General features: G+C 37.5%; 1 protein-coding gene across 1 annotated transcript in view; it reads right to left on the bottom strand.

Moving 5' to 3' along the window:
- DDX10 (DEAD-box helicase 10) overlaps positions 1-27,728 on the bottom strand; it is a 282,250-nt gene that overhangs the window by 76,568 nt on the left and 177,954 nt on the right. Inside the window, exon 16 of the mRNA XM_065946144.1 lies at positions 27,627-27,683. Within this exon, the coding sequence (XP_065802216.1) occupies positions 27,627-27,683 (57 nt within the window). The remainder of the gene's footprint in view (positions 1-27,626; positions 27,684-27,728) is intronic.

Raw genomic sequence — 27,728 nt, forward strand, 5'->3', positions numbered from 1 at the left:
TTTATTGCACGAACTCAATAATAAAAACAGGTGACAGTAAAGAATTTTTTTATCTTTTCTGTACTCCAGCGTGTCTCTGTATCTAAAGAGCTGAGCCAAGTGTTACATAACCATGTGCTTCTAAAGCCTACTGCAATTCTTATTCCATGATCTTTTAATAGCAGGAGCAATGTAGAAGTTACTATTTTAGGAAGATTTTATTCTTTATGAATATAGTTTCTTCACAGGAATTTGAAGAAGAATCTGAGCTAGAGTATAAGCTAAAATATTGTTCACATAAATAGGAAGCTTATGTGTTTATCTTTGGAAGAATGTAGCAAATTAATTAAACTTAGTGTTCAGAAGACTTGGGAAATTCTAATGGGAAAAAATTGTTCTATCCTTAATTCCAGTTAGTGCTGAACATGGAGCTCTACGGAACCTACAATAAAAGGAAAAGTATTTCTGTTCCATGTAGATGCTTTCTTGCTTTGTAAGTCTGTAAACTGAAATCAGAGCAGTTAAGTGATTTGTCCAAGTTCACAGACCTACTAAACTTTTTAATTGGGAAGAAAAACATATGTGTGTGTTAAGAGCCCCCAAGTTCTTTGCACTGAAACGTGGCATTGGCAATCGACTGACAAAGAATGGGTAAGTAACACTGAAAGTATTCACCCAGCTCTAAGGAAAGAGCTGAGCGCCGAAAAACTGATGCTTTTGAACTGTGGTGTTGGAGAAGACTCTTGAGAGTCCCTTGGACTACAAGGAGATCCAACCAGTCCATCCTAAAGGAGATGAGTCCTGGGTGTTCATTGGAAGGACTGATGCTGAAGCTGAAACTCCAATACTTTGGCCACCTCATGCAAAGAGTTGACTCATTGGAAAAGACCCTAATGCTTGGAGGGACTGGGGGCAGGAGGAGAAGGGGGCGACAGAGGATGAGATGGCTGGATGGCATCACCGACTCGATGGGCATGAGTTTGAGTAAACTCTGGGAGTTGGTGATGGACAGGGAGGCCTGGCGTGCTGCGATTCATGGGGTCGCAAAGAGTCGGACACGACTGAGCGACTGAACTGAACTGAACTAAGAAAGAGAATCCCTTTGTAACACTGTTACAAAGCCAATGAAGACTTTAATCAGAAAAAAATAAAATAAAGTGAGACATTAGAGGGAGCTTTGTCATAAGTCTTGAGGGGCTATTGTGGGAAAAGGGCAGGATGATTTTCAAATAATCAATAATTTCATTCCAAAGGAAAACCTGAAACATTACATTAGGGGAAGAAAGAAAAGAGAACCAGCATAGAGCTCATTCTCCAGTAAGAACAAAAGCTAATCAACAGAAAGTGGTTAAAAAAATAAATAAATAAAATTAAAAAGCTTTCTGCAGCAGTAGTGTGATATACATCTACATCCACAGAGTAATTTATACAAAAGCTTTGACACGCAATCTAAAGTTCACTGAGACAATTCATACTTTATAAGATGTTTCAGGGCATTTGCCTTTAGGAACACACAAACAAAAATTTCTGCCCAACCCACCTCTTTATTTTTTCCTTTTAAAATTTTCTATATTTGAAGATAAAAAAATTATTACACTGTCCCTAAGAAAAAAAATTCTTCTCTAGTATACAAATTCAATATACTTATTTCTGAATAACATGGAGGTTCAAAAACAGTCAAAACTGGCATTTTATTTTAGAAATTATTTTCAAGAAATAAGTAGAGAGGAAAAAAGCTCTCCATTAAATGTCTTCCTTTTTCTGAAATGAAGGAAGAATGGGGGTAGAGGAAGGGAGGAGAAGAGGGAGAAAAGAAGGGAAAAAGGAATCACCAAGTACAAACAGAAGCCAGACAAAGAAAGCTAGAATCATCTGGCAGTGCCTTAATAAACTTCCTGGATGTGAAATTTATTTTCCTTGGGCTAGATTCTTTCACTTCAAATGATCAGATGAACTCTGCCAACTTTGGAACGATATAACAAATCAAATGGGAACTGCATTTTTCTATTTTCCAGTTATCAAGAAAAACCTCTCCAAGGCAGGGTATCCTTCACAGAGTTCCTATGGTAATGTTTATATTTACCCAGGACCCTGAGTCCAGATCATCAAGTGTGTGGCTTTTGCATATGAAATGTGGACAAGGTAAATTTACCTTCAGAAGGCACCTAGCCCTTCCTCCAAATCAGCAACAATGCACAGCCAACAATCAACTCCCACTCCATTTTCAGTTACATAATAAATACCTAATACAAGCTTGCTTTATACAAGTATTTTAGACACTCAATGAAGTTCTTTATAGTAACTATGCTGGAACAATAGGCTTTAGACTGTGATCGAGATTTAGATATAACATGAAATCTCATCGGATCACTAAGATGAAATTCCACCTGTGCAGTCTATAACCAAAAGCACTAAATAAATTTAAAGGACTATAGCGATACGTAACTTACTAAATTTTTCCTAGAAAAACGTCTAGGTCATAAAAAACAGAAGACAAATGATGCTGAGGATTTTCAAAGAATCAAAAAACTAAAACTATACAAGTTATTTATATTCAAGTTTGTACGTGCTTTAACCTAAACACTTTTTTGAAAACTTAAATATAATAGTATGTAAAAACAGTCACAGAGAACAAAATTTCATTCACTTATGCTTGTCACAATGGGGGCTAGATAATCTTGAGTTTTATCGGACAAAAGCAATCATGGAAATATTACAATGTGACAAGTGTTGGCCTTTTGCTCTTTTAGCTTATGACTACTCTCCAAAAAGCGGGGAAAGTATTTGGAGGTCAGTTGGAATAGCCATTATTGAACCAAGAATCCCCCTTATAACAAAGGAGATGTTTTTGGACACAACTAGTGGTGGTAGTAAGTGTAACTTTAACTGAAATCCTCTAAAAAATTGTGATGAAATCTGCCATATTTTAACATCCATACAATGACTGATGTGACTTTCCACAACAATATAAACAGACAGAAAAACAGACAGACAGACAGAGAGACAGACAGATAGATAAATAGATGGACGTATTTTCTCTCTTCTGAAAAAGTGTGGTATGAGGCAGAACTAATTTGTGCAGAAACTTATGTCAAGTAGTAGGATTTATGTTATCAATAGCCCCATTTGACAAATGAAAAAACTTAAAGAGTTTAAGAGAGCTGTTCAAGATCACACAGCTTAATAATGACACGGGTTGTAATCTGGGTCTATATGACTCAAAAGTCAACGTTATTTTCCTTCCCTAAGTATTTTCCCAGCCAAGTTAAGTATCTACAGTTCCTCTGCACCTATTTTTACTATCTCATGGCTCCAAAGTCCCCTAACCATGTCCACTGATGTGGCATACAGGGAAGAGAGGTTTGGAGTATGGAGATTTACCTGCTATATAACCTGTGCATTTTAGACAAATCATTTAACCTCTCTGACCCTCAGTCTCCTCATCCCATGAAAGAAAATAAAAACTGTCAGGTAAGATATGGTGGCAACAGGAAGGTACCCTCAAAGAACCTAAAAATGAATGAAAATAAGATAGTCTTCTAAGAGACAAATGACAAAAATCAGCATAAATCAGTACAGAGAGATACAGACATGCTTGGATTTATTTAGTATCACTGAGTAAATTATTAGGTTGAATAATATTAAAGTGCTGTTTTGTCAATGAAAGATTATCAGATAGCAGTAATTTTTAAAGATTCAACCTATATTTAACCTCTCCAGGGCTCAATTTTCTTCATATGCAAAACTGGGAGAACAATATTACGTACATCAAAGGTCTGTTAAGAACATTATACTATATGATTTACTGTAGGCAAAGACTTGTCACTGAGTAAGGCTCCCTGAATCTTCTAAACTATATGAAAATAAACAGAAAAATTCATAGACCACCATTTGTCATCTCCAACCTCATCAACCACCTCCAGTTCCTACTAATACAACAGTCATTCCTTTCTACCACCTCATTGGGAAGGCTAGAAGTGAGAAGCTAACTAATGGGAATGCCATGCGAAAGTGTTTCAGGACTGGAAAGCCAATGTAGACCTTAGCCACTGTTGTTACAGATAATGTCCGGCAGAATGCCAGCTCTGGACAATATGTGGAAATAAAGACTCTTTCTAGCTGCTCTTCTGGCCACCTGGTCATTTATCCTAGGTAAATGCTAGAATGTTACAGGTACCATTCTGCATCTGTTCAGTTAACACATGATGTAAGCTTAAAATCTGGAACAACAAATCCTTTTGAGAGACCCTTCTGAATTTATAACCTTTGAAACTGATCTATAACATAGAAAAAGTGGGCCACAGGTAGTTCTAAGATTGGGATTAGAAGTACCTGCAATCTGTTTTTAAGCTTCTGACCTATCAGGCCCTCCGGTATCCACCGGGACACGTGCTGTCAGACACGACTTATGAAGGGTCAGCGGAGACAAAGGCCTAAGGCACAGAAGGTCTAGTCTTCAAAATACATGCATTAAGACTTAAGAAAACACCTGTGTGGCTACAGACAACTAGCACAGATTGATCAAAATCAGCTAGTCTCTTCTCCTTTTAATCAGAATTAAAATGTTGTACATGGTAATAAATCTTCCCAGAAACTTTATGACCTTTCTTGATTTAGAGTTGTTCCTTGACATAAGCAAAACTATTTGCCCTAAACCTCTTTCAGGCTCAGTAACAATTTTTTATTAATTAACTTTAATTGTAGTAAGTTTGCATGCATTACCTCGGCTCCCAAGCAGTCCAATGAAATGGGCATTATTATTGACTTCATTTTACAAACAGGGAAACTGTTCTAAGAGATTCAGTAAGTTGTCATAGAATTCAAACCCAGGCATTCTGGTTCCAGGGCCAGCCCTTTTTACCACTCTGCCCTACTGCCTTTAATAAAGGAACTACACTTAAGTAGTGCATAATACTTTATTAATTTAGGCCCATCACTTTTACATTGATAGCATTTTTTTTTTTAAGTCCAACTGAAATTAACCATTTCACTATCAAGTATGGCAGAATGTGTTAGAATGTTACAAAAGGTTTGAGCAAAGGACACCATCTTCAAGCACCTCCAGATATCTCCGGGTAACTATTCCTAAAGCCACCATCACTCTTATCAACAGTTCTTTGCTACAGAACATGTCTGCCTCCTCTGACTCTTCTCGAAGTCGAATCAACACAACTGTGAGTTTTTAAGTGTATTAACAGGTCTCAAAGGTTCTCTCATTCAAATTCCCAAGTTGGGCAGGAGTCCTTAGCTTCAATGAGCATGGTGTATGAAAGTGAGGGACACAACACTCTCCTCTCATGAGAGAACTCATTTCATTTCTCAATAGTTCTAATTCCCATGAAGTTCTTCCCCAGGCAACCTTCACCACATATAGCATTAAAAAAAATTTTGTTTTTCAGGCAGTGTAGATATCAAAGGGTGTTAAGTCTGAATTCTCTTTCTTGGCCAATCAATCATTTAACCTCTTTAGAAAGAGGTTTTATGAAAGGAATTTGAGATTTTTACCTTATAAAGATAAGGTAAAAAGAAAAGCAGATCCAGACCACAAAAGAATTTGTCACAAAAAGAAGTGTTATCTGGTAAATAAAAGTTTTCTTGGTTGGAACATCCAGGACATTATAAGACAAAGGAAATCACAGACTTGAAGAAAAAAAAAATCCCATAACGGTTCACTCCTATATAAAGGGGGTATTCAGTCAGTCAGGAGGATAAAAACAAATCTCTGAACTATCAGATTCTTCAAAAGCTGAGACTGAAAAGGAAGAAGCGAAGAGACTGTAAGTCTTTTCCCATGGGGGTTGAAACACACATTCATCCCCAACAAATGCCATGCTATTCAGGGACAGCATGTCAAGTTTTCCCCAAATTTGACTTTTTGACAATTCAGACTCCCTTGTATACCTATTTAGAAGAACAATACACCACTACTCAATTTTTCAATCAAATAAAAATGACCAGTTCAGTTCAGTCACTCAGTCGTGTCTGACTCTTTGCAACCCCATGGACTGCAGCACACCAGGCCTCCCTGTCCATCACCAACTCCCGGAATTTACTCAAACTCATGCCCATCGAGTCAGTGATACCATCCAACCATCTCATCCTCTGTCTCCCCTTCTCCTTCTGCCCCCAATCTTTCCCAGCATCAGGGTCTTTTCATATGAGTCAGCTCTTCGCATGAGGTGGCCAAAGTATTGGAGCTTCAGCTTAAGCATCAGTCCTTCCAATGAATATTCAGGACTGATTTCCTTTAGGATAGACTGGTTGGATCTCCTTGCAGTCCAAGGAACTCTCAAGAGTCTTCTTCAACACCACAGTTCAAAAGAATCAATTCTTCGGCGCTCAGCTTTCTTTACAGTCCAACTCTCCCACCCATACATGACTACTGGAAAAACCACTTGGTCCAACTTTAAATACCAACACAATGCTAACAAAAGATGACAAGGCAAAATCTCATGGTAACCTTCCATTGATACAAAAAACAGTTAAAGAACTGCATAAATCCTAAGGATGATCAATTATGTCCGTGATGTTCACTCTACAAACATGCAGTCACAGAATCCATCCCAGGGCTCCTTCTAAGCAGTGGCTCCTGATATCAAATTACAATTACAATTCATATTCAGTGATGGCAATTACTAGGTTCCAGAACCTTTAATGCATGGGGGCAGAAGTGACAGGAGAGAGACTGAATGGGGAGCAGAAGGAGAGAGAGAGAGCAATGGGTGAGTAGGAGAGCTGACCGGAGAAATTACTTTCCATACATTTAAGTAAACAACACACTTTTGTATTTGCACCAGAAAACACTGCTGAAGGGAAATAATGTCAGCTGCTCCCACAAATTCAAACACACACACACATCCCCTACTAGACATCACTGAGTACCACAATTAACTTAGAAATTCTTCTAAAAGAGACAGAATGGCAACAGTGCCAAAAATAACAGAAATCAGTTGAGAAGCCAGCACACTGAAACAAAACGGGACTCATATTTTTATGTCAGAGTAAGTTTGTTTTATAAACCAAAGCTGTCAAACCTGGGGACAAAAGTATCCCTGGTTTTGTGCAACTCAAAGACTTTTTATAGGCTACACCCTCTCCCTCTACCCCTACGCTAACTCATGTAAGTGGTAAAGTTAAGGAAATGAATGTTTTCTTAAGTGTCTTATATTTATGCCAATTTGCTTTTCTCTGAAACAGGAGAACCTCTTTGCTTTATAGACACTAAAATAGAACACAATGATCTTAAAGGATATTCAGTGCAAATAACCACTTAATGGAAAATTTCAATTATGTAAAATTAAGTTGACTTTGATTGCAGTTAGTCATCAATCTTTTATATATTTGTGATTTATTTTGTTAATATAACATTATACCAATGCTTGGTATTCAGAGGAACATTTGACAAGATGAGTTTTCAAGAACACACTGTGCAAAAGTAAGAATCAAGATAATCACAAGATAGTTAACTCAGCACAAATTCAAAATGAGGTAATGAGTATGCTTTAGTAAATCACTACTATTACTCCAAACATTTGTTAACTTAAAAAATTTCTTAGTACTTCACTGAAACTCAGTTATACATAAACAGGGGAGACATCCATCTATCATCAAAGCTCCTTTTTTTTTTTCTCTTTAATACTAGGACTAGAAAGGAGAAGTATTAAGTTGAAATGTAGAAAAGTGGATGTAAGAAAAAAAAAGAAAAAAAATCAATAAGTCAAAAAAAAAATAAAAAAATAAAAATGGAGTTTGTCTTTAAAAAAAAAAAAAAAGAAAAGTGGATGTATACTGCAAGGAAAACTGATACTTACTTTAAATTCTAGAACACTGGAAGGAAAAGACTCCCCCACTCGATATGAAGGTGACAAGTACAGTGTGCTGGAAAGGACAGGGGAGAGATGAAACACAACGTGGCATGACATTACAACTCGTTTCCTATGAGCAGGAGTTTGCTTCCAGAGTTCTAAGCCCCTCTAGAGCTCAGGATGCCCTTTCGCACAGGTTAGGTAAAGGTATCTTTGAGTTATAACGAGGGACACCGTACAGCCTGGATTTGCCAAAGACAGTTAGTTTATCTCAGACCAGCTGTCCAGGTATAGTTATTAATTCCACTCACTTTCACTCTCTAAAGTGTCCTATTTGTACAACGCTTTATAATGTCACTCTAAGTAATAATGGAAATTAACCACAGTGGACAATACCTTTTCTATGGGAAAAAACATGTTCTAGCTTACAAATGAGCTTGGAGACATAAAGTGTACCATCAGAGATTTAGTAATTTCTGTGTGTGCGCTCAGTTGCCTAGTCATGTCTGACTCTGTGTGACTCTATGGACTGTACCCCACTAGGCCCTTCTGTACATGGAATTTTTCAGGCAAGAATAATGGAGTGGGTTGACATTTCCTACTCCAGGGGATCTTTCCAACACAGGGATTGAACCCGTGTCTCTTGCGTCCCTGCATTGGCAGGTGGATTCTTTACCTTTGTACCACCTGACCTATTTGGCCCACTAATCCTGCTTTCTAAGTGCCCCACCAACTTTATTTTGTTTTAGTGTATTTCCTCTCAAATGACTTCAAAACATCCCCACAGTTATTGTGAAAAAGTGAAAGAAAAAAGGGGGGAGGGCTTCACCAAAATTATTGTGCCTTCCAATAAATAACAAGCTATAATTGTGCTCTATCATTACTTTATGTGTCACAGTGAAAATAAATAACTTCATTAAAGAGTTAATATTTTATTCACTCACTCATGAAATACTGAGTGCCTACTATTTTCTGGATATTAGTTTAGGCACTGGTGACACACTTCTCATGGAGTTTGCATTCTAGTAGGGATAAGACAAGGAACAATGAGTGTGTGTGTATATATATATATACATATATATATATATATATATATATATGTGGTTACACATACACACACACACACACACTCTCACACAAATATTGGCCCCGCTGCACAGGATGCAGAATTAGTTCCCCAACCAGGGTTCAAACCTGCATCCCCTGAAATGGAAGCACAGAATCCTAACCACTGGACCACCAGGGAAATCCCAATGAGTACCTTTTTATATACTGTCTGGTAGACATAAGTCCTCTAGAGAAAAATCAGAATGCGAGAGAGCAGAGTAGAAGGAGGTGAAAGGAGTAAGGAAGTGAGTCAATAGCTATCTGAGGTACAAAGGGCAAAGGACATAATTAGCCGATTTGAGAAAAAATAAGGAGGGTCTGATGTTAAATGGGTTAATTGCAAAATAGTGGGATATAAGATCAGAGAGGGAGCTGGAGGCTATATCATATATGTAGGACTTTGTAGTTTTGATTATGATTAAGATAGGGAAGCCCTCTGAGGGTTGGGTTCTGAACAAGGACTGGCATGATGGAACTTACTTTTAAAGGCTTATTCTGGCTACTATATTAAGAATAAAGTGGGGGCTGGGGGAAGGAGGCAGGAAGAGTACAGGGAGACAGGCGGACTACTGATAAGGCCAGTACGGTTAACAATTCAGGCTGGAGCTGATGGTAACTTGGATCAAAGTGATAGTAGTCAGGGTGTTAAAAAGTGGCTGATGTCTGAATTTACTAAGAAAGTTTTCATTTTTAAACTATTTTAGAGTTACAGAAAAATTTCTAACACAGTACAGAGGTCCCATACAACCCTCATCCAAGTTTCCCCAATTGTTATCATCTTCTGGAATATTTGTCACAACTAGGAAACCAACTGGAGAAGGCAATAGCACCCCACTCCAGTCCTCTTGCCTGGAAAATCCCATGGACAGAGGAGCCTGGTAGGCTGCAGTCCATGGGATCGCTGTGTAGGACACAACTGAGTGATTTCACTTTCACTTTTCACTTTCATGCATTGGAGAAGGAAATGGCAACCCACTCCAGTATTCTTGCCTGGAGAATCCCAGGGACAGAGGAACCTGGTGGGCTGCCGTCTATGCGGTCGCACAGAGTCGGACACGACTGAAGCGACTTAGCAGCAGCAGCAGCAGCAGGAAACCAACACTGTCATATGATTATTAATGAAGCTCTAGACGTAATTACTTTGAACTAAACTTAGACTGCGCAATTGTCCTGGATCTATTTTTAAGTAAATAAGATTTAGTAGAGTCCACAAGTCTGCAAAATTCAGACTTAAATTGAAGAAAGCAGGGAAAACCATTAGGCTAAGTAGGTATGATCTAAGTCAAATCTCTTATAATTATACAGTAGAATTTAACAAATAGATTCAAGGGATTAGATATGATAAAGACAGAGTGCCTGAAGAACTATGGATGGAGGTTCATAACACTGTACAGAAGGTGGTGATCAAAACCATTCCCAAGAAAGACGGATGCAAAAAGGCAAAATGATTGTTTGAGCAGACCTTAAAAATAGCTGAGAAAAGAAGACACGAAAGGCAAAGGAGAAAAGGAAAGATCTACCCATTTGAATGCAGAGTTCCAAAGAATAGCAAAGAGAGAGGAGAAAGCCTTCCTCAGTGATCAATGCAAAGAAACAGAGGAAAATAATAGAATGGGAAAGACTAGAGATCTCTTCAAGATAATTAGAAGTACTAAGGGAACATCTCATGCAAAGATGAGTACAGTAAAACAGAACAAATGCTATGGACCTAACAGAGGCAGAAGCTATTAAGAAGAGGTGGACAGTATGCACAGAGCTCCACAAAAAAAGTCTTAATGACCCAGATAACCATGATGGTACGATCACTCACCAAGTGCCAGATATTCTGGACTGCAAAGTCACATGGGCCTCAGGAAGCATTACCATGAACAAAGCTAGTGGTGGTGATGGAATTCCAGCTGAGCTATTTCAAATCCTAAAAGATGATGCTGTGAAACTGCTGCACTCAATATGCCAGCAAATGAGGACACAGGGCTGAGAAAGATCAGTTTTCATTCCAACCCCAAAGAAGGGCAATGCCAAAGAATGATCAAACTACTACACAATTGCACTCATTCACAAGCTAGCAAGGTCATGCTTAAAGTTCTTCAAATTAAGCTTCAACAGTATGTGAACTGAGAACTTTCATATGTACAAACTGGGTTTAGAAAAGGCAGAGGAACCATAGATCAAATTGACAACATCCCTTGGATCACAGAAAAAGCAAGAGAATTCCAGAAAAACATCTAATTCTTCTTCACTGACTATGCTAAAGTCTTTGACTGTGTGGATCACAACAAACTGTGGAAAATTCTTAAAGAGATGGGAATAACAGACCACCCAATCTGCCTCCTGAGAAACCTCTATGCAGGTCAAGAAGCAACAGTTAGAACTGGACCTAGAACAACGGAAAAATTGGGAAAGGAATATGTCAAGGCTGTGTACTGTCATTCTGCTTTTTAAATTATAGGCAGGGTACATCATATAAAATGCCAGGCTGGATGAAGCACAAGCTAGAATCAACAATGTCCAGAGAAATATTAATAACCTCATATATGCAGATGACACCACCTTTATGGCAGAAAGCAAAGAGGAACTAAAGAGCCTCTTGATGAAGTTGAAAGAGAAAAGTGAAAAAAGTGGCTTAAACACTCAAGATTCAAAAAACTAAGATCATAGCATCCAGTCCTATCACATCATAGCAAATAGATGAGGAAAAAATGCAATCAATAACAGATTTTTTTTCATTTATCTTTATTATTTGACAGATTTTATTTTCTTGGGTTCCAAAATCACTGTGTCCACATTGATATATTATGTCCACACATATATAATGAGAGAGAGAATGCATATATTAACGCATATATATATGGAATTGAGAAAGATGGTACTGACGATCCTACGTGCAGAGCAGCAAAGGAGACACAGACATAAAGAACAGACTTTTGGACTCAATGGAAGAAGCCAAGGGTGGGATGATTTGAGAGAAAAGCACTGACACATGTATATTACCATATCTAAAACAGATTACCAGTGTAAGTTCCATGCATGAAGCAGGGCACCCAAAGCAGGTGCTCCAGGACAACCCAGAGGGATAAGGTGGGGAGGGAGGTGGATGGGGGTTCAGGATAAGGGGGACGCATATGTGTCTGCCGCTGATTCATGATAAGCGTATGGCAAAAACCTTCACAACATTGTAAAGTAATTATCCTTCAACTAAAATAAATAAATTAATTGGAAAAAATCCACATTCTACCATAATTCTCTTTATTGAAGCTTAAAAATCTCAACTGTCGAAATTTCAGTAAAAGTCTTTTAAAAATTAACACAGTTTACAGAAAGTATTATTTTTAAAAACAGAATATATCATCAAACTTTTGTTGGTAAAAGAAACATTCTTTTGGCAAATTTTAGACCAAAAAAGTACAAAATTGAGATTTTATAGAAATATATTTAACCATTCATTTCTTCATTGTTGCATTTCTGACTAATATTGATAATCTACAGGCTCTTCAGAGTGAAATTTGGAGCAAGATTTATTACATTTTTAATGACTTTCAGAGAGTAAGGAATCTAAAAAAGTAAGATGTCAATGAAAGCTTATCAATAAAAATGCATTAATTTACAACAGAAAGGAAGAATTCAGGCATATCTGTAACAATTTACAATTGGCAAAAGACTTGCTGACATGTCTTATTCCAAATGGTATGTTTCTGAAGTTTATATATCAGTATTTCCAGATTTGAACATTAAACAATGAAAAATGTTTTCTCAATTCAGTTCTTTCCAAAGAGAAAATGAATGATGAGAACTATCATAGGCTATGACAGAGCATAATGACAATTTTATATCCTGCCCTTGCTGGGTAAATGGGCTGGAATTTTACAACATAACCAAAATACTAGCTTACAAAAGACAGAATCAAGAGTTTATGGATGTATGTGTATGACTTTTTACAAAAAGTAAATTCTTCAAGCAGTTATTTGAGTTTTCCTTTAATTCTGCATCTGATCCCTTCCCTCCATTTCTATCAGTATCATTTCCTCTTGCCTGTTAGCTAAGCTCTTTCTCCTATTCATTGATGTAGCAGTCAAAAAAACTGAGCTTAATTTAATTCCTGAAAGGTTTTACCTCTTTAAACCTCATTTTCTTCATCAGAATAAATGCAATAAATATCTCATATCTACTTCTTAAGGTTATTAATGGGGACAGTTAAATAATGGATATAAAAGTTACTTATAAACTGTAAGGAGGTCTGTTAGGGTATGATCCTCCTATTCCTGGAACAAAGACATACCCATGTTATCACCCTGACACGAATTCTTCAAGGACTTTTGTTATTCCTTAGAGATAAGGTCCTTGGCCTGGCAATCAAGAACATCTGCAATCTAACCACAATATATACCTCTGGCTTTTGTCATCATTGTTTAGTCATTAAGTCAAGTACAACTCTTTTGCAACTCCATGGACTGCAGCCCACCAGGATCCTCTGTCCATGGGATTTCCCAGGCAAGAGTACTGGAGTAGGTTACCATTTTCTTCTTCAGGGGATCTTCCTGACCCAGGGATCAAGCCTCCATCTCCTATATTGGCAGCTGGATTCTTTACCACTGAGCCACCAGGGAAGGCCCCCTTTGGCTTTACTTCCTCATAAAATAATCTACTTTCAAATTACATTATACCAGTGTTTATCAGATTGCACATTTTAACTCATTCGTGAACCAGGAAGTCACTGAGTAGATTGTAACTACAATTAAAAAAAAAAAAAAAAGAATAGAAAATTCTGAGTATATGACACGTAGTAAGGGTTAAGTATTGTTCTGTGAAATTTATCTTTCAAGGCTGTTTATACACATTACTAGTGAAAGTGAAAGTGAAGTTGCTCAGTTGTGTCCGACTCTTTGCACCCCCTTGGACTGTAGCCCACCAGGCTCCTCTGTCCATGGGATTTTCCAGGCAAGAGTATTGGAGTGGGTTGCTAACTCCTTCTCCAGAGGATCTACCCGACTCAGGAATCGAACCCGGGTCTCCCGCATTGTAGGCAGATGCTTTACAATCTGAGCCACCAGAGAAATGAATACACATTACTAGGAAGGGATGTAAAACATGGTTCTTACTCTAGGGTCTAGACAAAAAAGGTTTGGAAAATGCTATAGTAAACTACTCACTCTTCCACTGTCATACCTTAATGATCCTCAATCACCTAGCCTTGCACCCAGACTGCCTTTTTACCTAAACTCTCTGGGTCTCTTTGCCTTATCTGAAAAACAGAGGTAACACAAATAGCCATTTCACAGTGCTACTATGAACAACAGATCAAAGTCCTTTCTTAAAAGGTATCAAATGAGATGAGGCACCAAGAGATTTTCTCTGCCCTTCCTTCCTTCCTGACTGTAAACCTCTAAGACAAGGTAAATAAGTTGTGTCAGTATGCTTAAACAATGGAGACAAAAGAAAAATTAACCCAGAGAATACCAAATTGTAACATCTATAAGATTAGGAGTTTCCTATGATCTCTGGTCCCAAGATACTATTCACATGAAAGGGCCTTTAGGTCAAACCATATATGAAGGGATGCCTGAAGACAGAATTTAACAATATTTCCTTGATGACTGAGGGCAAAAATTACAACCTTTCCATAACAGAGTGGTGTCCTCTGGATCTACTGAGATTCCTGGGGGCTCTCTGTCACTATTCTACTGTGCTTTCAGTAATGAAGAAACAAATCAAAGTTCAAAATTTTCTACTCTCATTACTCTCTCTCTCTACACACACACACACACACACACACACACACAAAATACTAAAACATGAGCTGATATATAAACACACATCCCTACAGCTGCTCACAACTCTTCAAGGCTATCACCCACTAATACAGTATACTCTGCTTATTATAACATTCAAGGCCTTCTATTTCCAACCCCAACTTGTACTACGTCACTTTAAGTTTCTATCCCTCAGAAAAAATTCTGCTGCTAATAATTTGTGACTAATTCTCCCCTGCCTCTATTTGATGCCAACTTTTACATTCAACCCTATTTACTGTCATAGTTCTATGCTGCTTCTACTGCTGCTAAGTCACTTCAGTCGTGTCCGACTCTGTGCAACCCCATATACGGCAGCCCACCAGGCTCCACCGTCCCTGGGATTCTCCAGGTAAGAACACTGGAGTGGGTTGCCATTTCCTTCTCCAATGCATGAAAGTGAAGAATGAAAGTGAAGTCGCTCAGTCATGTCTGACTCTTTGCAACCCCATGGACTTCAGCCCACCAGGCTCCTCCGTCCATGGGATTCTCCAGGCAAGAGTACCAGAGTGGGGTACCATTGCCTTCCATTACAATTAGAGAATTTTCAGGAACATTTATCTTGATTTATGCTTCAAGGCTTGACTCAAATGGCCTCCTTTCCTGAGATCCTCTCTTTTTTGAATTCTACAAGTAAAAAATAATCTCTCCAACTTCCAAACTGTTCGTACCTTGTATCACTCATGGGTGGTAGTGTTGCTACAATTGAGTCCATTATTTTATTTCTCTTACTAGATCTGTCTTCTAGAACAGAAATTAAATGCAAGGTTTTAGACTCAGATAGTCATTTACTGAATGCAAGTTCTTGGACAAATTTATTCCACTTTTTTAACGCTCGAGTCCCTTATCAATCAAATTGTGAGTAGTAATAAATAAAATGTCTTAGTAAAGGGTACAGTACCTAAGAGTTTAATATTGACAGCTATTAAAAATGGCTCTGTTTCAGATCTTTGTACTCCCTAGAGCAATCAGCACCTAGGTATAACTTGGGTGCCGAGTTTAGGAAAACTTAGGTAGTCTTTGACTTACTTTCCCAGTCTCCCCAGACCCGATCAGTCACCACCCAGTCTCCCCAGGCCTCTTTAGGCACCAATCTTTGATAGCTATGGTTCTTGAATACCTTGAACAAAATGTCCTTTCCTCACTACCCTTCCTAGCCCTCCAGTCCAACCACAAAATGCAATCAAAATTAATCTTCATAATCATACTGATATTTTAATTGCCAAACTGTGTCTGTTTTCAGTTTCTGTCCTAGTTTTTCTGTCTGTAGTATTCAGCACTCTTGACTAGCTCCCTCTAAATTCTCTTTCTGTACTTTCAAAACCAATATACCAATTTTCCTTCCTCTATCTTTCCAATAGTATCTTGTCAATTGTTCTAATTGCTTTTCATATGCCTGCCCCTTAAATGTTGCTGTTCCCTGGGATCTGTGACCTGGCTTTCACACTCTCATCCACTCTATGGAGTCAGATTATCTATAGCTTGGAATCCCAAATCACCATAGACAAAGAGGCATACAACTCTCTATGCTAAAATTACTTTATCTGTTAAATAGGCATGATAATATTATTACCTATAACTTCAAGGGCTGAAATTTATACACTAAGACACATTTCTGAAAATCCATAGAAAGTAATATCTGACATATGCAAAGTGCCATATAAACATTTCACTTTTCTCCCCTTTGGCTTCAACCATTATATATGTAGACAATTCACAAACCTTCTCTATCATAGCATTCATTATACTGTACTATCTACAGAGTTCTACCATTAGATTTCTAGTTCCTCAAAAGCACGTTAATTCAATCACGGAATTATGAAGGCTAACACATAGTAAGCACTCAAGAAATGTGCAGACTAAATGGGTAAATGTTTTTAAGATCATCAACTGCTTATGCTGGACCCCTCCTTTAATCTTTAGTGCATTCCCCACACTCCTGAGTCATACTAAATCTTTAACTAAGCATTGAGATTGTCTATGATCTACCAACTTTCGCCAGCTCTAGCTCCTGTTATTCCTCTTGTATACCAGTAAAAACCAATAGACCGTTCCAAATCAGATGCTTCCCCAAAGCCCCCAAAATGCCAATCAAGTCTTTTATACTGGAGTGGTTACAGTCTCTTGCTGTATTTCTATCACTGGTGATGATACTGCACAGAATAGACAACACACCTGCACGTAATATTTGGAAAGGTTAGAAAAAACCTAAAAGTGATAGAAAATATTATCAGTTCTTGAATAAAAAAGCAAGTGGGAAATAGAGCTGAAAAGGGCCCATATGGAAGAATGTCTATTCCAAGATACTTTGAGCCAGTTGAGAAATCTGCTCAAGGCCACACAGTGATCCATTGGCAGCACAGAAGTCAGGCTCCCAGGCCATTAGCCCTTCTAGGTCAACCTAACAAACCAGGTCCACTTTATCCCAGTGTGGTCACTCATGGGACTCTCTCCTGGCCCCAGCATTAAGCTGGAAAATGCAGGACTTACATGTTACATGACATGGAGAAGCCAAATCCTGGTGGTCTTTGTCAAAGAACTCACTCATTAGAAAAGACCCTGATGCTGGGAAAGACCAAAGGCAGGAGGAGAAGGGGATGATAGAGAATGAGATGGTTGGATGGCATCACTGACTCGATGGACATGAGTCTGAGTAAACTCCGGGAGTTGACGATGGACAGAGAAGCCTGCTGTGCTGTAGTCCATGGGGTTGCAGAGTTGGACACGACTGAGTAACTGAACTGAACAATCTGGCACTTAATGATAAAAGCTAATCTTAAATCCCAAACCTATAATCTAACACTTCTAATAGATCTACAGTAGACTACAAGTATCAATCTTAATTTTTTCTTTTACTTAGAATAACTCAATATTTTCTCTTCCTTCTTTCACTTTCTGTTATCCTCAAAGAACACACAAAAATACCATGTACCAGCTGTACTGAGGAGGGCAAGAATCCTACAGCTGGATGTATGCCAGAAGGCAGCGATCAATAGAAGTTGTGTTTAGAATTTAGATGAGACTCATGCTAAAAGCAATTCAATGAGGCTGAAGCTCTACAACAATATACTTTCTATTTTTCAAAGAAAAGCTGCACTAATATAAATAAATGAATAAGACTGAGATTGTGTATCATTTTCAACTGAATGAAATGAAATGACTTTAGAAAATCAAAATCAAATGTGTCCATAATAAAGGGGAAAACTGATGCACATAGCTGAAAATCAATATAAGTAAAATAAAACAATTGGTCTTAATTCTAGCAGTGATTATCTTACAGTTCAAAGACAGACAAGCAATATATTTCTTGATAAAGGCACTTTTGGATCATGCATATTCTATTTCTGCAGCATTTTAGAAGCTTAACAACTGATCTGGAATTGCAAGAAATTTACTCCCTCAAGAAAAGATAAAATGAGGCTATATTAACAGAAAGAGTCTACCTCCTTCTCATTAACTCTGTAAACTCTTACTAGACCAGGTACATGACAGACTCAACAAGTACCTGTTACGATGTTTAAGGAGTAAATACTTAATTCACGCAAAATGTGCATAGAAAGTATTTGAATAACCAGAGTCTATGGCAAGAACAAGGTAAACTAAATGAAAAAACCCTACTCATGGAAAGAAAATCACATCTTTGATTAGATGATCCTTCCAGGTCTGAATACTTCTCAGTTCTAACCAGTTATTATTTCAATTTATGAAGTTACAGTAATTACACATAGGGACCATTCATATTAATGTCTGTTTCATTACTTCTGTACTCCCTATTTTAAATAAAATACAATTCAATAGCTCTCACTTTGTCCCAGTGGGCATGAACAATAGAAACTTACACAACATTTTAAAGCTACCGAGCCACTTCATAAATTTTTAAAAATTAATTTATTTATCTTAATTGGAGGCTAATTACTTTACAATATTGTAGTGGTTTTTGCCATACATTGACATGAATCAGCCATGGGTGTACATGTGTTCCCAATCCTGAATCCCCCTCCCACCTCGCTCCCCATTCCATCCCTCAGGGTCATCCCAGTGCACCAGCCCTGAGCGCCCTGTCTCATGTATCGAACCTGGACTGGCGAACTGTTTCACATATAATAATATACATGTTTCAGTGCTATTCTCTCAAATCATCCCACCCTCACCTTCTTCCACAGAGTCCAAAAGTCTGTTCTTTATATCTGTGTCTCTTTTGCTGTCTTGCATATATGGTCATTGTTACCATCTTTCTAAATTCCATATATATGCATTAATATACTGTATTGGTATTTTTCTTCCTGACTTACTTCACTCTGTATAATAGGTTCCAGTTTCATCCACCTCATTAGAAATGATTTAGTGAAGAAAACAGAAAATTCATTGGGGCAGAAAGATTTAAAATCTCTGAACAGCACAATGATTATTGTGCTTCTTTTAGAAAATACACACTTTATTTTTTAACTTGAATGAGAATGAAAAGAACATTGATTTTCTCATTTCAGAGAAAATAGTTAAGTTTTAGGGGGTGAAACATCATACTTCTTAGAACAAGGGGATTTTAAAAAGAAATGTGCATTTGAGGAATATAAATTATTAACTTTCTTTCATAGCTTTCATAAAACATGGATGACTCTAGGGACTAAAGTTCTTAATACTTCTTGAGTTACAAGAGTTATAATACCCTGCATATTCCTAAACTCACATATTAAAGCATCCTGGTTAAAAACACATATAGAGATCCAGTCTACCACTACATTTTTTAAAAGAACCATTTTTAAATTGAAGTATAACATATATTCAGGAAAGTCCAGGAATCATAAGAATACAGCCTGATGAATTTTCACAGCAAATAACCCCATGTATCCACAATACAAAATAAGAACTCAGAATACTCCCAAGTATTATCTAGAAGCCTGGCCTCATGCTCATTTCCAGCAACAACCCTTATTTTCCCCCAAAGGAAATCCCAACACTCTGACTCTAATGCCAAATGTTAGTTTTACTTAAAAAAAAAAAAAATCATGTAAATAGAATACTATGTCTACTCTTTTGTGTCTGGCTTCTTTTGCTCAACATTTGTGAAATCTGTCCTTGTTATTGCATGTAACAATAATTCTTTTGAAACTCTATATAGCTGACCCTTGAACAGCATGGGTTTGAATGGTGTGGGCCCACCTACATGTGAATTATTTTCATAATACATGCTACAGCACTACATGATGGTGGTTAACTGAATCTGCAGACTAGGTGCTGCAAATACAGAGCCATGATTGTGAAATTACACCTGGATTTTTCACTGTGTGGGTTGGCATCCCCAACTCCCACATTGCTCAAGGATCAACTGTAATGTTTAACTGTACTAAGCCTAAATTTTATCTATTCTATACTTTGAGTTATCACCCTAGTCTGATGATTATAAATAGTGCTGCCTTCTGAATATCTTCTGGTAAACATGCATGCATTTCTCTTGGGTATATACCTAGGAGAGGAAGTGTGAGACAGAGCATAGTATACATTCAGTTTAGAACTGCCTAAACTACTAAAAAGGAAAAGTAAATTTATAGAATTACAGTGATTTTGTACCTAAATATACAGTGAATTAGGGAAAAAAGAGAACAGAAACCTGAGGTGCTGGTTGTTTTTTTTTAAACCTACTAATTAGGTATACAAAATTAACCAAGTCACTTACCTAGGTTCTCCACAGTAAAGTTTTTCAACTGCCAGATAACTATAATGGCTTAGACTTATTATATAAAGTGATTAATCAAGTATGATAATCTTGATGAAAGTGTTATGAAAATGATAAAATACTATATGATATTACAGAAAATTTATACTACCAACACAGTCTATAAACAACAACTTCTGGAGTTCTTACCAACTAAAGAATCTTTGAATCCTATAATACATATTAATAATAAAGAAAATGAAAAAATATTCCTGCATAAAATATTGCAAACATCTGGTTACATTTTTACCTAAAGTGAGAAAATATAGCAAACAGGAAATCATTTAATGTTGCTGATAATAACTGCAATAATAAGAGTAACAAAATTAGCTAAATATAGTTCTATATCTATATAGTTCTATAACAGAGCTCTATAGTTATATTTCATATATAATTGTGAGAGGATTAAAAAAAGATGTCAGTGAGAAAAATAAGTCTTCTCAACAACATTTCTACTACATTTGATTACCTCCATGAACAAAATCTTTTAACCACTAATGTTTCTCTTCATAACAATGGCTTATGGTGGTCTCTCACAGAAGAGAGAGCTTCTTATATTAAGAGAGTTTGTTATTATTAAGCTTTATTTTAGCTTAAAAAAGGAGGCGATAAAGCTTGGCCACTTTAGACTCCACAAACAACACAATAGTGAGTAAAAAATTCACCATCATCACTTCCTCACCCAAGAGGTTTCCTTAGTCACTAAAAAGTATTTCACACAGGAATAGGAGATAGCATAAATACTTGAAAATCCACCCACCAGTGCAGGAGACACAAGAGATGTGAGTTCAATCTCTGGGTCGGGAAGACCTCCGAGAGTAGGAAATGGTAACCAACTTCACTCTTCTTGCCTGGAAAATTCCATGGACAGAGTAGCCTGGAGAGCTACAGCCATGGGGTCACAAAGAGCAGGACATGACTGAGTGCACACACAGAAACACCAAGATCAGGATGGCCTTTAGGAACTAGTACAAAACTTATAATCACTGACTGTTCAGGGAGTCTGGGTTAGGATGACGTAGTAGGAAGATCCTGAGCTCATTTCCTCCTACAGACATACCAAAACTACAACTACACACAGAACTATCTTTGAGAACAAACTGGAGACTAGCAGAGCAGATTTTCTATAATTAAAGTGTATGAAGAAAAGGCCACACTGAGGCTGGCAGGAAAGGCACAGCCATAGTCCAGTCAGAATCCACACCCTTGGTGCAAAGACGCACAGGCAGGAGGGATGTCACAACCACAGAGGTCTCCCCAACTGGCTTAAGCAATAAATTTTAGGATATATTCTACCATAATAGAGAATTTTACAGCCTGTGCTCCATATCCCTTAAATCACTCATTCACCCCCTCATTCATTGAAACATTTAAGTGCTTATTATAAACCAAGCACTGTGATAAGGAATACAAACAAGACTTAGAGCAGAGTGGGAAAAACAGACACCTGTCCAAATAAGTGCTATAAACTATCAGATGCTTCACAAAAGAGACTGGACTAGAAGTTACAAAAGGAGGAGTCCATTACACCTGAGAGGGCTGGGAAAATCTTTTTAAGAAAGACCAATTACCTGAGTGTTAAAAGAACAGCATGTGGATAACATGCATGACTAGAACTGTTTCTGCTCCCATAGTTAACTCCCATAACTAACTTTTGAATCTTCATGACTAGAACAGGACGATTCTTTGACAGCAAACACTAGAAGTATCTCTTAATTAATCTAAGATGGTTAAAGGTTCAAATTTAGTAATCCCTTTCTTCATTATCACCAAAGAAAGAAAGAGGCTGGGGGTGGGGAGGCGAGGTTGGAATTCAAAAGCCACTACATTAATCTCCAAGCAAACCACACCAACATTAGAATGACAATAAGAGCTACATGGATTTTCACTGCTAATTCAGGTAGACACTAAAGGGAAAAAAGCACATCTATAAAAACTCAATGTTGTTTATACAGGAAGCAGAAGGATAGCATAATGGGTCTTATTATAGCACTAAAATACGGTATTATTTGAATAGTTTGCTTAGAGAAAGTGAATGACTCATTTAGAGCACCATTAAATAAGTGATTGTATCAGTGCAGCAAACAGTGCCCTGTGAGTTCAGACCCTTCAAATGGGAGAGTAATTTACTTTCAGGGAGCACCTTTGCTTTCACTGGGAATTGGGACTATAAACAAACTTACAGTTTCATTATCGTGTTTTCCAAAAGCTGTTTGGTTTAAAATAATCTTCTAGAGCTCTTGAAATTCTGAACACATTAAAAATAAAGAAACAGACTAGTTAAATATTTCAGTTATAAATGTCAAAAAATACAAGGAAAGAGGTATTAGAAGGTCTATATGAAGCATATGGAATGGGGAGGCATTTCCTCTTAAAATAAAAATATTCATTAGGTGTCAGTCCATAAAGCCCTGTCAAAGGAAATAAATACAAAGGCTTAAGACCCAGAAAAAGGTGGGAATGACCATTACTAACATCTACTCATAGCTCTATGAAGAGAGATAATCCTTTAGCAGATGAGCATACAGTAAGACATACTTTTTGTTACACATTTTGGCTCAGACCAAGGGGTCAGTCAACAACTGAGATACAGACTGCTTTCCAGAATTAGTCTGGAGTTCTCTCCTTACTCAAGGTATTTGTTATTAGTAATTTTCTATGAATAGTTGTTAGCCTATGTACCACAGATCTGGTTTGTTTTTAAAGAAAAAAAAAAAAAAAGAAGTACAAGAGGTATAAAGTAACAAACAAAAACAGTATGGGGCAGTAAGAATAACTGGAAATGAGGACTGAGTCCTCAGTATGCGGAGCAGTTCTGCCATCAAAGAAGCCAGGGATGACGTTAAGTCATTTACTTGTTTTTAGCTTTAATTTATTGAAGTACTTTATTTTCCTTTTAATATTTATTTATTCGGTGTGCGCCAGGTTTTATTTGTGGAAGGGGGGACCTTCAATCTTCACTGCAGCACGCGGAATCTTTGGTTGCAGCAAGCAGGATATTCAGCTGCAGCATGTGGGATCTAGTTCCCTGACCAGGGATCAAACCTTGGCCTCCTGCACTGGGAGGACAGAGTCTGAGCTACTGGGCCACCATGAAAGTCCCTGGGTTCTTAAAAAATAGCATGTAAGTATGGATTTATGTATTCAAGTAGAAGCACTATCTCAAACAGAAGTTTCCCTGGAAGCTTCCACGCACACAGAGAATATAACAGGGTTGCTCTGAATGATGACAAAATGGGAGCCTGGATTTCTGCCCAAATAACCTCCTGTGTCCTGGGGGATACCTCAGCAGAACCTCTAAGCTATTCAATGTACTATTTAAAATTGCTGGAATAGATGAGTGGATATTTCACGTTCTTACATTTCACAGACAGGAAAAGTTCAAAAAGACTTTGAAACAACATAATATCAAAATAAATAAATTTAGCTTTGTTTCATGAAACTATTGCTGGCTGGAGAAAAAGATATTATAGACCAGTTTTAGGAAACACATCCAGAATATCTCTCAAGGATATTCAAGTTCTAAAGTATACAACTTCTTCTACTCTTATTGTGAAAGAATTAACCAAAACCACTTCAGGTATCCAAAAAACTATTTTACTATTCTATAAGTACATTAATAAAGTGCCTCAGAGTCACTTAAAAAAAAAAAAAGGGCAATAAAAAAAACCAAGGAGAAAATAAAGTTAAAATTTATGGTGGCTATACAATCCAACCTCAAAATGTACAGCATCATTTTAAACATCATTTTCATATAATTTCCCCCATACCTAAAAATAAGAACTATAAGCACCATCACTGGTAGGATTGATGTTGAAGTTGAAACTCCAATACTTTGGCCACCTGATGCGAAGAGCTGACTCATTTGAAAAGACCTTGATGCTGGGAAAGATTGAGGGCAAGAGGAGAAGGGGACGAGAGAGGATGAGACGGTTGGATAGCATCACTGACTCAATGGACATGAGTTTGGGTGGATTCCGGGAGTTGGTGATGGACAGGGAGGTCTGGCTGCAGTCCATGGGGTCGCAAAGAGTTGGACATGACTGAGCAACTGGACTGAACTGAACTGAACTGAACAAGCACCATCAGTAATATAGTCCGAGCAATGCTTAACTTTCAGGAAACTAAGCTATTTCCTACTCTTTGCTCCTTCATACTCAGTATTCAGTTTCATCAAGCCACCCAAAGGTTGGTACAAACACTTGAGACCATCAAAGTAAGATGAGGAAATCTAGCTGGATAATGAGCTAAAGCTGTATTTCAAGGATTATGTAACCACCCTGAATCCAAAAAGCAACATGGTCTATTCATTATTGCTCCAACTACTTTTTCTTGTGCCAGTTTAAAATTTCTAACTTATAAGAGCATACAATATTCTGATAGCTAAAGTAAAAGTCAAATATTCTTTAATAATTCAAATATTTCTCTGCTAAAGAAAGTTTAAATATTCAAAGACCTCTATGTCTCAAATCACTGGACATTGGGTACCCCGAAAACTTTCTTGGAAGTTTCAACTTCATATTTCTCTCTAACTCCTGGAACTGCATATAATGTATTCTAGGCAAATCTTAGACATATCTTTTAGCAAAAAGTTGTATCAGCTTTCTGGGAAGTCCATTCCAATTTTATTTTACTACAGTCTAACTTCAGAGCAATTTTTCTTCAGAATACTTACTATGTTGGGGAAGAGATAACCACCAAGCATCATTTATAAAATTATAAACTCACAATATCATTAAACCTTCTCTTTTCTGGGTAATAAAGATAATTCTATCAACTTTTATTCTAAGACATTTTTCCAATTTCTAAAGCAACTACACTGTGTCTTCTATATTCCTCTCCTGTAACATGAGGTTCGCTAAATGAAGTGCAAGACAAGGTAGAAAACAACTCTGGAAGTAAGTCTTCCTTTCTCACACTTCTGTTTCTATGCATTGACTTCTTAAAATAGCTATAAATGGGTAAGACCACACCTCTGGTGGTATAATAAGTCACCACTTTCTTTTACCACTAAGGTATCCTTTAGATACAGGTTCAGTGACTGAAGGATGCTCTGCACTGAAGCTGACCAGAAGGCCTCAGAAGGCAACAGCCTCAAGTCACACAATGTTTAACCATATTACAAAGAAGATAAAATTTACTCTGAAACTTAAGCCATATCCATCACTTAAAGCATGTTCACACGCATACACACACACACATACACACAACTGGAAAACCCATAACCCAGCTCACACATTTCTTCTTAGATACACAGAACCTTGGGCCATCACCTCTTTATAGAGTCCCTCCAACATCTTCTGGGTCTGTTTCCAAAGGGGCACCTGGAAAGCTCCAGAGCCTCCAACTTCTATAACTTTCATTTGAAAAGAAGCTGTGTACATACAGGTTAACCCAAGCTAACTCCTTGGCCTCCATGAGTCAGTCTGAATCTGTCACTGCTGTCCGTCCCTGGTGTCCTGAGGAATGTTTGAGTCCTGGCTACAACCTGTCCTCTCATCTCTCTGCTAACATCACTCTTCTAAAGGGGCTGCTGTCTCTGAGCATTCACACAAGGCTATGAAATACAGGCAGCTTGACTACTCAGAGCAATACTAAAACACAGTCTCTATTGAAAGCTCCTGGCTGTGCAACAAAGACAAGTCAGTTGTTCTATTCTCTGTTCTCAATACAGTCCTGAGCGCTTGTACATAAATGAAACAACCTTTTGACAAAGAACTCCTCCTCCTTTCTCAGACAAACACACATGACAAATGTGGGAAGGGGTGTGGGGCAGAGGGGTAGGCTTGGCTTGAGGAGTTCACTTTAGAGGTTGATCCCAGTAGCAAAATCTAACTCTGAAGGCCTTTACCGCTTTTCAATTCCCAGCTGGCAATGTATCAAAACAAAATATATACAGCAACTTGTAGGGAAAGAGAAGACGGACAAGAGGCAGGCTCAAGGGTGAGAGCAATTTCTTTCTTACAGTTTAAACCACTAGGAAAGATGAAGCATACAGTATCAACAAGTACAGAAAATAAACCATATTTAGTAATATATACAAATATGCACCAATACACACAAAGCAAATACAGTGACAGGCCTTTCTTTTGGCTCCAGATTATATCTTTCATTTTATAATTTCATTTACAGAAAGAAATAGGGGCTTCTTAGTAACATAAAATGGTTTATCTTTATGCAGAACATGCAATATTCATGAAAATCAAATGCTTTCATTAAAGACTTTCTTCTTAAATTTAAATTTTTCCCACTATAGTTCCTGAGATCTCATTTCTATGCCATGACTGTTCACATCTGCATTTTAGATGGAAATACAGACTCCACCACCTGATTTAGCAAGTCAGGGTGCATGCACACTGTAGTTCTCGTTTTCGGGCACCTTTGAAGACAGAGTGATATTTAATACTGAATGTAAGCAGTCTTTTCATCTTATACTGAAGAGTAATTGCTTCCCACTTTAGAACTATAGCATGAGTTATCATCTCTGACTTGTTCTCTAAGTGCATAGAAAAAAATGACAAAGAACATGATGGGTTTACTCAAGGGAGTTGGATCTTTGCTAACTGCTAAGAAGAAGTCACGGCCAGTCAGGCAAAGCACAGTGAGACACAGCCTGAGAAATGACATGCATTTCTGTGCCCTGGTTTGTGGAAATCATTTCTATTAAATGTCCTCAGGATGCAGAGGCTGAATTTTCCATGGTGTCAAACATACCAGATAAAAATTACAGCTGCACATAGATGATGGTGTTTATAATTGTACATATATTTGAAAGAAACTGTATATATACAGCTGCTAAAATTTTTGTTTACAGAATTTAGTGAAGGTGGGAGACACAGAGGGCTTCCTCTTAGGCTCTAGGAGCTGAAGCAGCCAATGCTTTCAAGGTTATCTATTATCAAGCTGGGTTAGCATGGGCTGCCTCCATAGTCTGAAGATGACATACAATAAAACCTATCAGGTCTGACCCACAGTCAACCATTTCCTATACTTAGTATGCACAAAACAGAATAAGATGGTGAAAGTAGGAAGATAAAACAAACTATCTCATTTCTTCACTCTATACCACAGAAGAAACAAACCAATACAAGAAAGCAAATAACATACATATACAGACTTAGATCCAATTCAAACGTCACGCTGTATGAACAAACATAAAATGCATATGGAAAAGAAGGGCATTTAAATTCCATTCAACGCTACAAACATGTTTCTCATTAAAATATAAACCCTTACCTTTGCTTGTCTCTTACTGGCTTCTCTTCTGGCTTCCCTTTCTTTCAGTCTTTTTTCCTACAGGAAGACAGGGAAAATCAGCAACCAGTAAACTTATCTAGT

The sequence above is a fragment of the Muntiacus reevesi genome, chromosome 9, assembly GCF_963930625.1.
Source record: "Muntiacus reevesi chromosome 9, mMunRee1.1, whole genome shotgun sequence".
Classification (NCBI taxonomy): Eukaryota; Metazoa; Chordata; class Mammalia; order Artiodactyla; family Cervidae; genus Muntiacus; species Muntiacus reevesi.